General features: G+C 39.9%; 1 protein-coding gene across 15 annotated transcripts in view; it reads right to left on the bottom strand.

The window, feature by feature from the left end:
• The window catches only part of ICA1 (islet cell autoantigen 1), a 153,860-nt gene that overhangs the window by 40,113 nt on the left and 98,216 nt on the right, over positions 1 to 15,531 (bottom strand). For 14 of the 15 annotated variants that reach the window (XM_054494082.1, XM_063667534.1, XM_054494086.1 and 11 more), the window contains exons 7-8: positions 5,980 to 6,105; positions 4,567 to 4,665 (exon numbers count right to left, since the gene is read on the bottom strand). In XM_054494082.1, coding sequence (XP_054350057.1) covers positions 4,567 to 4,665; positions 5,980 to 6,105 — 225 coding nt within the window. Of the gene's footprint in view, positions 1 to 4,566; positions 4,666 to 5,979; positions 6,106 to 11,987; positions 12,110 to 15,531 lie in introns of those variants that run through there. The other variant, XM_063667536.1, reaches the window with a different exon arrangement.

The raw sequence follows: 15,531 nt of genomic DNA, 5'->3' as shown, positions 1-15,531 counted from the left end.
CATCACCACTACCCCCACCACCATCACCATCACCTCCACCACCACCACCACCACCACCATCTCCTTCGTCACCACTACCCCCACCACTACCACCATCACCATCACCTCCACCACCACCACCTCCTTCGTCACCACTACCCCCACCACTATCACCATCACCATCACCTCCACCACCACTACCACCACCACCAACATTATCTCCTTCATCACCACTACCCCCACCACTACCACCATCACCTCTTCTACCACCACCACCATCACCTCCTCCACCACCACCACCACCACCACCATTATCTCCTTCATCACCACAGCCCCCACCACTACCACCATCACCTCTTCCACCACTACCACCATCTCCTCCATCACCACTATCACCACCACCACCATTATCTCCTTCATCACCACTACCCCCACCACTACCACCATCACCTCTTCCACCACTACCATCATCTCCTCTATCACCACTACCACCACCACCTTCTCCAGCACTGCTGCTGCCATTGCTTTCACCTCCTTTGTCACCACTGCTGCCATCACCAGCATCACCAACACAAACACTGCTACCACTTTCACAACCACTCACACCTCTCTCACTACCACCACCGTGCAGAGCCAGACTTAAAGCTATGTCTGGCTGGCTCCAGAGCTTGTGCTTTTACATACTTTGTTTTATCACAAAACCAGAGAAAATGAAGAGCGAAGTCAAAAAACTGGCTTTCCTTCCAAAAACACTAGAACGAGACATCTCACAGGAATCCACTTTACTACTGGCCATTTTCATTAAATACAGGCACTCTGATCTCCTTAAAAATACAAATGCAGGAGGACATGCCCCTGGATGAGTATGTCCACTGCTGCAAGGGGCCCAGTGCTCACTGCGACACCCAACTCAACCTGCTGCCAGCACGCCAGATAGAGGGAAAATGGTCACTGATATAATATATGTCAGATTTTCCAGGGAAAAGCCACTCTACTTATGAGGTCTTTTTTTTCCTCCTTGATAAATGTCTGCTCTGGATCTGTGGAGAAATGTGAAAGTAAATGACATCCTCAAAAGATGAAGCAAAGACTATCACATCTCAGTGTTGGTAATTTAAGATAGGGTACTGCTCTCCTAACAAGACAGAATTTCATTTAGTATTTTAAAATGCCATAAACTCCTAGTCTAAGTTACTTTCTCTAGAAAAGTGACCATGTTTTCAAGTTCTGGCTAGTAACATTCCATTCCTAGCCCCATGACTCAATAATTTCTACCATGTGAAAGATAGTCCCAGATGATTTAGCATCAATATAAAATAAATATATTAATTACAACTCATGCAGAATATATATATACATAGTAACATTTCAATGAATTGATAAATGTTTGTTGTGTGAAAATACAAGATCAGGGAATTGCTTTTGTCATTGGAAACCACTTAGAAGATAGTTTCTCTGCCTTAAACTTGAGCTGTTATAATTATCAGATTAAAATTTTTTAAATATTAAATTTCAAAGCTAAACTATAAAGTTAAAATGCTTCAAAAATCTATTTATTATAAAAAAAATTCAAGTGAAGGAATATGTCAGTAAAAGTAGAATCAATATAATTATATTAGGCTTGGGTAAAAAAGCAATATTTGTTGTCACATAAAACATTACAACAAAATATCACAACAGTCACTTGGATATTTTTCAAGTATGAGGTGAAGACTCAATTCATCTTTACAATAAAATTATTTTGTAAAAGAATTATAACTCTATTTCTTACAGAAAGGTTCAGTAGAAGTAAAACTTTGTGCTTCTTGGGGCATGAGTTATATCTCTGTAATTCTGCAGCAAAAAACTTGTCCCTCCAAACAGGATGCACCGAGTGTTTAACACATTAATTATCATCCTTCATCAAGCATAAAACTAACAGTCAGGAAATACAGCTGCAATGGCACAATTACCAACACACTCAGAATACACCCTGAAGCAAAGAAAACAAATGGCTTGCTTTTCATTAACAGAGCTTGGCAACCCTCTCTAAAGACAATGTTTTCTTTCCAGTCAGAGTCCCAAAAGGCATTTCAGGGGCTATTTGCTTAGGTAAATCAACAGAATAAATTAATTGTAGAAATATTTACTTAAATTTCAAAATGGCCATTATCAACACAGAGTGCCATTCAGAATAAAATTATATATATTAAAAGATGACTTGATAAAATACAAATCTTATAAACACAGGACATGTATTAAAAATACTGGTGCAAGAGGGTTGGGAAGTCACACAATATCCTTGTATTTTACTGTGATACATACAGTATTAATGGCTTTCATCATCATGTTTTGTGGCATACAAAACAATATGCAACATACTTATATTGATGTAATAGTGAATTGTGTCATAACAGGATTCCATTATATCATATTTGAGTCCACATAAAGAAAAATATTAGGTTGGTGCAAAAGTAATTGTGGTTTTTGCCACTAAAAGTAATGGAAAAACCCATAATTACTTTTGAACCAACCTAATAATTATCTATCAGCTTGAGATTCTAATGTAATATGTCTTCATTGAAAGCCTAGATGAATACCATTTTAGAGAGGTAACAAAAGAACAAAAGTACAGTTTATTTGGTTGGTTTCTGAACATTTATTCTTAACATTACCATAACACCATTATACCTTAACAGATACATTATTACTCCTACTAAGATTATATTACAATTAAACCATGAACTATTACTTAAACCATAATTTAAGGACAGCTCTGGGGATGTAAAAGCTAACAGATAGTCATCTGCCCAAAATATTTTAAGTATGTCCTGAACCACTGCTGTCAAACTTTCACTAAATTCTCTGCCCAGAAATGCTCTAACATAATCAGCTTGATCCTCTCTGCAGGATAAATGTCGCAGCAAAAATTAAGGAGCCATATTTTCCTCAGCACAGGAGGCCAGGGATACACATATGGATTCTTCCATGCTTGTGGCACAACTTCAATGTCATGAATTCACATTGTACTTTATATGCAACTAACTCATGCCTGAAGTTCTTCTGAATTATACTTGGGGTAGGCATCATTTCATCTTCCAAGTGGTTGGTGTATGTAATGTACAGTTGTCTTGTAAAAGACAGATAACCTTTGAAATGATATATAAAAGAAAACCCGACGCACATTCATGCCCTAAACCCTAAAAGCCTCTGCTTTATCAAAGAGTAAAATCCATGGGATTTTACTCAGGCCTGTATAAGAATTGTGAATAGTGTGCCTTATACTTTTAACCAATCTGCCTTGGTCAGAATGCCTCCTTCTGAAGGTGCAGTAAATCAGAGATGATGAAGCCCCTACCCACAATGGTAGCATTGCCAGTGTGAAGGGGAAGGCTGAGGGCACACTGTGTACAAAACATTTGGCTGGACAAAAGAGGATACATAAGAAATAAAAGCTCCTTCCCTTGAAGTGCTTATAGTTGACAGAGCAAAACAGTGCTCACTCTGAATGCATTCACCATGCAACATGCCAGCTAGTGCCAATCAATGGGCGGGCAGCCAGCTGGGAGAGGATAATGAAGAACAAATTCTTTGGCCAGGTGTCCCGTCTGGAGCCAGGTCAGGTGCAGCACAATGTGAGTGGACTTCCTTGGGTTCCTCTTGGAACCTTCATTTTAAGGGCCAGGGTCTTAAAGCATTTTTTGGTACTTGTATATATGCAGTGACATTATACACATCTCAAAATAAAAAAAGTGATTTAAGGCAAAAAAAAATGCATTTTAATGTTTTAACGTCTTGTCAAGCAAGGTGATGAAACACATACAAATTGCTTGAACAATAAAGAGCAAGGCAAGTTCAAGGTGAACTTTAGCTAGTTCATGCCTCGTTTTTTTCTTTCAAAGACATGACCTGACAATGAAGTACCCACTGTTCTCTCATCATTCTTAAAATTCTTTTGGAGCCAAAATCACTTCTTTATCTCAATATGCATTCATCCTTTGTAACCACTAGAGAGAAAAACACTCCATGTGCAGATTCAATACTGAGAATCAGACACTGTGCATGTATCCCTACTGAGATGAAAAATCATTGAGTTTAATACTGCTTTTTCAATTAGAAAATATTGCTGTAGTCTTACAGAAAAATTCAATTTTATGTTGGATAATACTCTCAGAATAAAATGATACATTTCAGAAGTAAGAGAGGAAAGGAGGATACCTTCTCAAGTGAGGATATTTGAATATAATAATTAAAAGTAACTGAGTTTATGGGACTTGTATAATCTCCCCTTTAGCAATGTCAAACAAGTATTTTAAAGGAGCAGGACCAATCATTAGACTCAAGTTCACCACAATTCATCTCCCAGGAACATGTATCTCAAGGTTCAATTTGTGGTTTTGGATTGCAGTAGATTCTCATTGTATTGAATCCTGATGCAGTAAAAAAAAAAAGAAAAAGAAAAAGAAAAAGACTCTGCTGGGGGCATAGTTCTCTCTTCAGCATTCTGAGTCCTGGAATAATGATGCTTTCTGCAATGGACTTTGCTTGTGATACAAACAAAACTTTACTTTTCTCAAGATTTTCTAGTGGCCCCTCTAGCTTCCATACCTTTAAAGTAGTAAATTCATATGGTTGATAACCTTTGAAACTCTCATGGATGGCTGCCATAGTGTGAGAAGTTTTCTCCCAAAAATGAAGCAGAGTGGTCTGCAAAGAAAGACAGTAAAGCTATTAATATTTTGAATGCCCAGTTCTAGTCCTGGTCCCCAGGGAAGTATGACTCTCCGTAGCTTTGAAGATTCTTTAAAGCATGATTCTAACTCATTTCCATGTTTCCCATTATGTCCCCATTTACACTCTGTATTTCAGCCAAACTAAATTCCTCCCTGTTTCCCCAAATGCTGCCTCCCAGAACTCATGCTGCTCCCATCACCTGGGACTTTCTCCTCTCCATTCTCTTTTTCTCATCTGATCCATCCTCCAAAACCCAGGGTAAATAATTAACGATCTATTGTTGCGATCCCTCAGCTGATTCTATTTCTCCCTCTTTAAGCTGTCACTGGCTTTCTTAGAACTTATTTCACTTAGCACACTCTGCTCTGTCCTAGAGGTATAGAAAAATAGACTTCACTATCTCCAGATTCTTCCTAAACTTTGAGCTCTTTGAAGACAATGAACCTGGTCTTAATTTTTTTTTGTTGTTTTTGAGATGGAGTCTCGCTCTGTCACCCAGGCTGGAGTGCAGTGGTGCGATCTCAGCTCACTTCGCCTCCCAGGTTCAAGCAATTCTCCTGCCTCAGCCTCCCAAGTAGCTGAAACTACAGGCGCCCACCACCATGCCTGACTAATTTTTGTATTTTTTTAGTAGAGACGAAGTTTCACCATGTTGGCCAGGCTGGTCTCGAACTCCTGACCTCAAGTGATCCGCCTGCCTCGGCCTCCCAAAGTGCTAGGATTACAGGCGAGAGCCACTGTGCCCGGCCCTGGTCTTAATTGTTATATTTCCTACAACATCCAGCATTCTGCATCCTGCCCTCAGTTGGTGCTCAGTAGCATTGTTGATGCAGTGTTATCCGGAAGGAACTCAGAGGCTATCAGGGGAAACAAAAACAATGCATTGAATACTGACAACCTGATGAGAAAGATATGCCACGAGATGGACAGACAAAATGCTAAGTGAGTTCAGAGGAGGCTTACTGAAAGAGGTGTGACATTCTGTCTGGTACATTAAAAAGAATGGAATTTGGAAAGGCACAGATGGAGGAGAAAGGCACTCCAGGTAGAAGGGACCCCATAAGTAAATGTAGAGAAGTGGGAAATTATGGTATATACAGGAAATAGCTACTATTTGGTTTGATTAAACTGTAGGACCCTAGAAGGCAGAGATGTGGGAAGTGAAATTACGGAAAGGCATTCAGAACTTCACAATGGCCAAAGCTTACTTTTAGCTCAAACACCATTTTGATGTTATTTAAACCTTGTGCCATCCTTGGTTCATTGCAACAAACATTACTTTGTTACCTGGTATGTTGCTAGCATGTGAGACAAGAGATTGCATCTGCTTGCTCCAAGAAGATCCACTTTTTGACACACATCCATCTTCAATTTGTCAAAGTTTTTTTTTGCAAGGCGCACTTGCGTTTGTACCTATGAAAATAAAGAGGAATTTCTGAATCACCCTAACCCTTAAGTAGGTAAAATTTGCAGGTGAGATGAGACCAACAGCAGGCCTTTTCTCTTCCATATATGAAAACACTTTTGAAAATTCCAGACAAATGGGAAGATGTTACAACATCCATTCTTTACCTCCAAAGGAGCCAAATGAGAGTACTGCCCATTATGATTTTATAGCACACTTGTCATCCTAATTCTATTTTTCTTAGTCTAATGTTAAAATTCCTTTCTTCTCAAGACATTCACAAACTGATCATGGTTGGGAGAAGACTGGAGACAAACAGGGTGGTGAGGAAATCAGCTTTGCTCCATCGTTTTCCTACAGTCTTTGGAAGCTGAGTTCCTGCATACCCTTCACTCAGCTTCCCCTAATGTTGACATCTTATAGAACATGCTACATTTGTTAAAACAAAGAAATTTACATTGATACAATCCTATTTACTAACCTACAGACTTTATTTGGATTTCATCAGTTTTCCCACTAATGTCCTTTTTCTGTTCCAGGATCCAATCTAAGATCCTGTAGGAGGGAATTTTGACACAGCTTAAAAAAACTATTCCCATGGATGAAACTTTTTACTATTGAGTAATGTGTACTAGTAATCCTCCATCGATCCTTGAACCATACAGGAATTTGGGGATGGAGTGAAGGTCAGGGAAAGATTCAGAAACATCTGTTTTACACATTATTTCATAACAAAATAGAAAGTTTTACTACTTGATACAGCTGCATTGAAAATTGTGAGGTCAAGGCCGGGCATGGTGGCTCAAACCTGTAATTTCAACAATTTAGGAGGCTGAGGCGGGTGGATCACTTGATCTCAGGAGTTTGAGACCAGCCTGGGCAAAATGGTGAAACCCCATCTCTACAACAACAAAGATGTAGGGGTGCACGCCTATAGTCCCAGCTACTGAGGAGGCTAAGGTGGGAGGATCACTTGAGCGTGGGAGGTGGAGGTTGCAGTGAGCCAAGATTGTGCCACTGCACTCCAGCCTGGGTGACAGTGACAGCCTGTCTCAAAAAAAAAAAAACAAATAAACATACAACAACAAAACCAAAAAACAAAACAAAATATGCAGTTAAAATTACACCTTCCTTCAATCTATAGTGTCAACACATCATATTTTAGCTAGAGAAAACCAGCCAATTTTTCAAAAACCACCTTATTGAGGTATGATTGACATATAAAAAGCTGTACATATTGAGTATATTCAGTGTGATGAGTTCAAATATTAATTTATCTCAGATCATCGTAAAGTTATAGATACTAGATAGGTTACTGAGAGTTGGAAGTAACACTGATGTATTAACAATAATTCTTTCATCATAGGATACAAAGAGGGCATGGACAATGTCTACCTTGTTCATCATTATATTGCCTAGCAACCTGGTGCAAAGCAGGTACTGAATACATATTTGTTGGCTGAATAAAGAAATTTTTCAGGCCATTGCAAAAGGTGAGGTATTTGCATGCATTTTAAAGTATAACCTTTAATGTAGTTTAAGAAGTGATTATTTTATTTTCTAATAAAAATAAATACGTAGATCATTTTATATAAAATACATTCATTTTTACCACTAATATGAATATATTCACAATGTATAAAATTATAGGATGTTATATAATAATACTAAATCTAACAGTGAATACAATTTACTTATCACATGTCAGCATCATTCTATTTTGGCTGCTGTTATTACTGTCTCTTACTGATGAGGATTGCGAGGCTTCATCAAGGCAAGTTACTCACGGGCAGGGCTGGCATTCTAAATTAGCCGGCCTGACTCCAAAGCCATGCTATTCTGCCTCCCAAGCAACTTAGACTACTCACTGGAAAATCAAGAAGCTCAGAATTATGATTCTACCCAGAAACACAAGTTTTCCCTGAAGGACTTTATGGAATTGGAAAATAATGAGGCAGTACATTGAACACTACACTGATAGAAAGAATTAATACTCTGTATGAATAGAATCTTGTGTCTATAGCTACGTCAAAACTGTCCTAAGAATTCTTCTGTATTCTTGGTCTACAGATCTGGGAAGATCAAAGAACAGTAGCCACCCAGTTCCTTTCAAACTGACCATACCATGAGCTGGACTGTTCTCCACTGTAGAGCGAAGAGCCAGTAGTTTAAATTCCTTGGGAGCTCTGACTATAAAAAGAGCCTAGGATGAGTAAGTGTTAGAGATTTCCTGCCTCCCTTTGAGAGGAATAGGAAGGCAGAAAAAAGAAAACCTGATTTCTGGAGGGGAGAAGTGGGGGAGTCTGGAGGGGAAGATGTTCACTCTAGATCCCTGTGTTGGTCATCAGTTGCTCTGGCCAGGAAGGCCGCCTCAACTGGGGTCCTGAAAGGCATCTGTCTTCAGCCTTTTCCTTCGAAGGGGAAGAAAATACACATGGGAGTCGGAGCTTTCAAGTATGCATTCATTCAACACGTATTTACTGAGTGCCTGGTGTGTGTTAGGACCAACTCTAGGAACTAGGGTGTCTATAAAGTTGTAAAGGAATGAGGCACGTAACAGGGAGTCAATAAATATTTATAAATGAATGCACATAGCGTAAAGACCCCCTCATCTCTTAAGGAGGACAGACAAGTTAGCCACTACATTATAATAGAATGGGGAAATTAAAAACATAGAACTAAGAGGAACAGAGAGACAGCACAGACAAGGAAATGATTAATGCTGGTGGTGGAACAGAGTGGGGGTGGGGTTGTAGGATGATGGCATTAAAGCCTTAACTAATGGCCTCCCTGTATTCCCATTCTTTGCCCTGTAACTCTGTAGTGTCCTCCTACTCTGACTCTGAGCTCGGCCGTGTGACTTGCATTGGTCAATGGGATGTTAACAAATGTAATGAAACTGTAAGCTTGACAAAACAATGCCAGCCTGTTTCCACTTTCTCTCTTGCTTCTTTGAGAGGGCCATCAGAATATGCCTGGGCTGACCAGCTGGAGAGGGGTGAGAAACATATGCATGCAAGAGACATGAGGAGGAGAGACCAGTTGTCCCAGCAGATCAGTCTTTGACCAGCTAACTCTGAGATATGTGAGAGAGCCCAGCCATTATCAGCAGAGGCCCTCCCTGCCCACAGCTGACCACAGACACAAGTGAGCCCACAAAGACAAGAATGGCCCTGCTTACCATAGCCTTGTGTGCAGTGAGAAATGCTTATTGTTTTAAGCCATTGAGTGTTATGGTTGCTTATTTCACAGCATTATTGTGGTTATAGACAACTGATATAAACTGTAAGGAAACAGACAATGAAGGCTTCTGAAATGATGGGATATATGAGGTGGGTCTTAGGCATGACTAGGAGGTACAAAGTAAATATAAGGTATTCGTAAGGCTGGCCTACTTACATGGAACCTCTAGATTTTCTAATGAAATACAAATTAACTTTTTCTTCAGGGGTGTGAATTTTGCTTTTTCCCTTATATTAATATAATCAGTTACTCATAGATTCTCTTATATCTTAGGAGAAAACTTATTTCACTTGCTTATAACACAAAGCTCATGAATTAGTGTAGTTTGAAATGTACCTAATTTCATTTTGTTTGAATTTTGTAAGGTAATTTTAGAAACCTAGAAGACAACTTCAACACTTGACCCAATGATTCTGAAAGGCCATATGCTTTGTATGTCAACAATGATTATTAAAATACTTAATGCACTGCTGAGTTTCCAAATGCTGAGCCCTTTCCCTGCCAAACAAGGAGGATGCTACACTGTTGGGCGTTTTGAATACAGCAAAGTTCATTTAATATTTTGTGCTCCATGTCTGCTCTAGAAAAAACATTTCCAGCCTGAAGCCTGAGGTTAAAACACCAAGGACATAGCCAAGCATAGGCCACTATCAAGAGTCTAATTTCATATGCCTCCAGATGCAGTGACAAATGTCTTGATTATTATTCCTTTCAACCCTAGATAAGTTATATTCTATTACATAAATATCTTGAGGAGCTCCTGTGGTTTTCAAGACCCTTTTAAAATTTTCTTCACTCAAATAAATGTACCCTTTATTTCTTAGTTTTATTTCTGTTACCCCACCTATCTTCTCTTATTCTCCAAGGTGTAGGAAATGGTCATTTATTTATTTAGAGATGGAGTCTGGCTCTGTCACCCAGGCTGGAACGCAGTGATCTTGGCTCACTGCAACTGCTGCTTCCTGGGTTCAAGCAATTCTCCTGCCTCGGCCTCCCTAGTAGCTGGGATTACAGGTGTGCGCCACCACGTCTGGCTAATTTTTGTATTTTTAGTAGAGATAGGGTTTCACCATGTTGGCCAGGCTGGTCTTGAACTCGTGACCCCAGAAAATCCACCCACCTCGGCCTCCCAAAGTGCTGGGATTACAGGTATGAGCCACTGTGCCCGGTCTAATAGCCATGTATTTTAGAGCCTCCTTAGTCTGGGTTCTGTCTTCCTCACGCCAGAGCAATTCAGTTTACCAGAGAAAGGAGCAATGATTTGACTGGCAAAACATCAGGGCATTTCTCTGTACTTACTCCTCCTAACCTGAAATTCTAACTCTTAGCCCCAAATTGAACAACGCATGGTGAAGCCAAAGCTATTCGTACTTTCGTTCAATCTGGCTTTTCTATCCAGTGGAAAGGTCTTTATTATTCTACAACCAATAATATGAGAGTAGTTTTGCATTTTTCTAAGAGTTTTACTAACCTTACAAAATAAAACAACGATTCTACTCTCATTTTTATATCTTCTTATAGGAGATACCTCTGCCCTTAAATCCATTCATTCAGCAAATACTTATTGAGTGTCTTCTATATGCTGGTAGCAGTCAGCACAAATGGAATCGATAGTCCATTGGGTATATTTCAGATCAGCAAAGGTGTTAGCTATGAACTTAGTGAGGTGCTCAGAAGGAAAGCCACATAGTCCCTCAAGAATGATTGACCAAGGAACCTGACCCAGAGGATGTCCTCCGAGGACATGGTGCTCAACCTCTACCCTGAAGGACTAGCATGATTAACTATGCAAGGAGAGAAGTCCAGTGGAGGGAAAAGTGTGTGCAAGGGTCGTGGGGTGGAGGACAATAAGTCAGGTCCTAGAGCTAAGAGTAGGTCATTGTAGCTGGGTTGCTCAGAACGAGCAGGAGGGTGGGATGAGATGAGGCAGAGAGGTGAGTTGGGGCACATCCTGGAGCAGTGCCTTGTTGGTGTGCTCAGGATTTTAATTTTTATCCTGGAATAGCAGAAAAACACTGGAGGCTTTTAAGCAAGGAAGAGAGAGGATCCTATTTTCAGTTTGAAAGATTACTCACTGCAGTGGGAGATGGACTGAAGGAGAGAGTTGAAGGTAGATAAGAATAGATTTGGGCTGGGCTCAGTGGCTCATGCCTGTAATCCGCAATTTGGGAGGCTGAGGTGAGTGGATCACCTGAGGTCAGGAGTTTGAGACCAGCCTGGCCAACATGGTGAAAACCCATCTCTACTAAAAATACAAAAATTTGCTAGGTGTGGTGGTACGCGCCTGTAATCCCAGCTATTCAGGAGGCTGGGGCAGGAGAATCGCTAGAACCTGGGAGGCAGAGGTAGCAGTAAACGGAGATCGCCGCACTGCACTGCAGCCTGGGCGATCGAGCGAGACTCTGTCTCAAAAAAAAAAAAAAAGAGAATAGATCTGGAGTCAAGAGGAAAGATGTTAGTAGTTTAGATTTGGATAGTGATGCTGGTTATGGAAAATACTGCTCTGATCCAAAAGACACTTAAGAGGCAAAGCAGGCCCTGGTGAGGGATTGAATGCTGGGGTGTGGAGGATGACTCCTCTGTATCTGACTACCCCAGACTTAATGTTATTGTCTAGCTTGCCTTTCCACCAGCCAGTTCTACTCACATCAACTTCTCATGGACACCTCAGACCACATCAGAAATCTTGGCCTTCTTCCCCAATCAGCTGTAATACTCCTCCGTCATTAACTTGATCTGTTCACCCCTATTTTCCCCTGAGGCAACATCCTGCATTCAGGGAAAATTTTAAAATCATTGAATATATCATTTACTTCTTTTGGCCTTTAATAAGGTGCTGCAAGAGAAAGTCTAAGCCAGCCCATCTGAAGTCACTTCAAAAACAGAAGGTCAGGCTGGGTGCAGTGCCGCACACTGGTAATCCCAGCACTTTGGGAGGCTGAGGTGGGCGGACTGCTTGAGCCCAGGTATTCAAGACCAGCCTGGGCAACATGGCAAAACCCTATCTCTACAAAAGATACAAAAATTAGCCAGGCTGGTGGCACCTACCTGTAGTCCTAGCTACTCAGGCAGTTGAGGTTGGAGGATGGCCTGAGCCCATGAGGTCAAGGCTGCAGTGAGCTGTGATCACACCACTGCACTCCAGAAGAAGCCTGGGTGACAGTAAGACTCTGTCTCAAAAACAAACAAACACCCCAAAACAGAAGGTCAGATATTTATTTGGCTTCATTAAAAGAGGATCTTTTCATCCGAGGCTGATAAACCAAGACCTCTCGAGGGCCAAATAACCAAGAATTTTGCTGAATTCCTTTAATTAACACTTCCTTTAATTAACAATTTATGTTACTTCATTTATCATACATGCATCCACTCATGGCAGAAGCAATTTTCATATTTTATTATGCAAAGAAGTACGTGTAAGTGAATGTGTGTGCACCACACATGTGTGTGGGCAGCCAACAGTAGACTTCAGGATCTATTTTTGGTCTCCCCTCAATGATATCCTTACCTCATTGAAAAAATGTTTCTTCTCAGCATTCCCCTTGAAAACCAGAACAAGACAAGGATGCCCTCTCTCAGTACTCCTATTCTGAATAATATTGGAAGTCCTAGCTTTGAGCCATCAGGCAAGAAAAGAAAGAAAAGGCACCCAAATAGGAAGAGAGGAAGTCAAACTATCCCTGTTTGCAGATAATAATACTCTATACCCAGAAAGCCCCATCATCTCTGCCCAAAGCTTCTTGATCTGATAAACAACTTCAGCAAAGTTTTAAAATATAAAATCAATTATAAAAGAAATCAGCATTTATATACAGCAACAACAACTAAGCTGAAAGCCAAATCAAGAATGCAATCCCATTCACAATAGCCACAAAAGGAATAAAACACTTAGGAATACAGCTATCCAGGAAGGTGAAAAATTTCTACAGTGAGAATTACAAAACACTGCTCAGTGAAATCAGAGATGACACAAACAGATGGAAAAATATTCCATGCTCATGGATAGGAAGAATCAATATTGTTAAAATGTCCATACTGCCCAAAGCAATCACAGGTTCAATGCTATTCCTATAAAACTACCAATGACATTCATTACAGAAGTAGAAAGATCTATTTTTAAAATTTCATATAGAACCAAAAAAAGAGCCTAAATAGCCAACATAGTCCTAAGCAAAACGAACAAAGCAGTAGGTATCACATGACCTGACTTCAAACTATACTACAAGGCTACAGTAACCAAAACAGCACATTGGTGTTATTAATTACCAATAAAAGGTAATTATTAATAATGGCCTATCATGAAAAGAAGCTTCAATTTACTTCTTAGGGCTAGATTTCTCTGTGGGCCTATATGCACATAAGGCAAAAGCATGGTACGGGTACAAAAACAAATACGTAGACCAGTGGAGCAGAATAGAGAGCCCAGAAATAACGCCACACACCTACAACCATGCGATCTTCAACAAAGTCGACAAAAACAAGTAATGGAGAAAGGACTCCCTATTCAATAAATGGTGCTGGGATAACTGGCTAGCCATATGCAGAAGACTGAAACTGGACTCCTTCCTTACATTATATGAAAATATCAACTCAAGATGAATTAAAGACTTAAATGAAAAAACTGAAACTATGAAAACATTGAAAGATAACCTGGGACAAACCATTCTGGACACAGGACCTGGCAAAGATTTCATGATGAAAATGCCAAAAGCAATTGCAACAAAAACAAAAATTGGCAAATGGGACCAAAGTAAACTAAAGAGCTTCTGTGCAGCAAAAGAAACTATCAACAGAGTAAACAGACAACTTACAGAATGGGAGAAAATATTTGCAAACTATGCATCTGGCAAAGGTCTAATATCCAGAATCTATAAGTAACTTAAACAAATTTACAAGCAAAAAACAAACCACTTGATTAAAAGCCAGGCCAAAACCATAAACAGACACTATTCAAAAGAAGACATGGCCAAGAAGCATATGAAAAAAATGCTCAACGTCACTAATCATTAGAGAAATGAAATCAAAACTACAATGAGATAGATCTCACACTAGTCAGAATGGCTATTAAAAAGTCAAAAAATGACAGATGCTGGTGAGGCTGCAGAAAAAAGGAACATGTATACACTGCTGGTGGGAATGTAAATTACTCAGCCTTTGGGAACAGCAGTTTGGTGAGTTCTCAAAGAACTTAAAACGGAATTACCATTTGACCCAACAATCCCATTATTGGGAATATATCCAAAGGAATGTAAATCATTCTACTATAAAGACACATGCACACATGTGTTCATCACAGCACTATTCATAATAGCAAAGATATGGAATCAACCTAAACACCCACCAGTGGTAGAGTGAATAAAGAAAATGTGGTACATAGGCACCATAGCATACTACACAGCCATAAAAAGAAATGAGATCATGTCCTCTGCAGCAACATGGATGGAGATGGAGGTCATTATCCTAAGTGAACTAACACAGGAACAGAAAAACAAATACTGCACGTTCTCACTTAGAGTGGAAGTTAAATATTGAGTACATATAGACACAAAGAAGGGAACAACAGACACCGAGGCCTACTTGAGGGTAGGTGGAGGGTGGGAAGAGGGTGAGGATAAAAAAACTGCCTATCAGCTACTATGCTTATTTCCTAAGTGACAAAATAATCTGTACACCAAACCCCCCTGGCATGTAATTTACCTAAATAACAAACCTGCACCTGTACCCCTGAACCTAAAATAAATGTTAAAAAAAGCATTATTAAACAAACAAAACAATTTTCTTCTCTTTACTTTAATAACGTGGTTTAAATGGGGGGTGGTAAGCCTTTTTATAGGCCAAATTCCACTGACTAGACCAGGGATGGACATCTTTACCCAAGTTGAATTAATCATAACGCACTGTGGTTGGCTAATTCAGTGAACAGCACCTGATAAAAGCTGGGTGAATCAGAGCCCTTCCTTAGGATTTCTGAACCTGGAGCTAGAGTGAAAAAGTCTCCTTCCTTCTCTATTGGCTAAAGCATTAGGGGCAGACAATCTTGCCATTTGAATTTCTTGTGGTGTAAGGAACATTGGTCTGAGAGAACAAAGGTGACCTACAAAGAAAAACAGGGGGGAGAGAGCAGAGAAAGAGAGAGAGAGAGAGAGAGAGAGACAGAGACCGAGAGACGGAGAGACCTAGTGGCACTAAAG

The sequence above is a fragment of the Pongo pygmaeus genome, chromosome 6, assembly GCF_028885625.2.
Source record: "Pongo pygmaeus isolate AG05252 chromosome 6, NHGRI_mPonPyg2-v2.0_pri, whole genome shotgun sequence".
NCBI classification, from domain to species: Eukaryota; Metazoa; Chordata; class Mammalia; order Primates; family Hominidae; genus Pongo; species Pongo pygmaeus.
The sequence above is the reverse complement of the archived record's forward strand: the minus strand, read 5'-3'. Positions and strand labels throughout refer to the sequence as shown.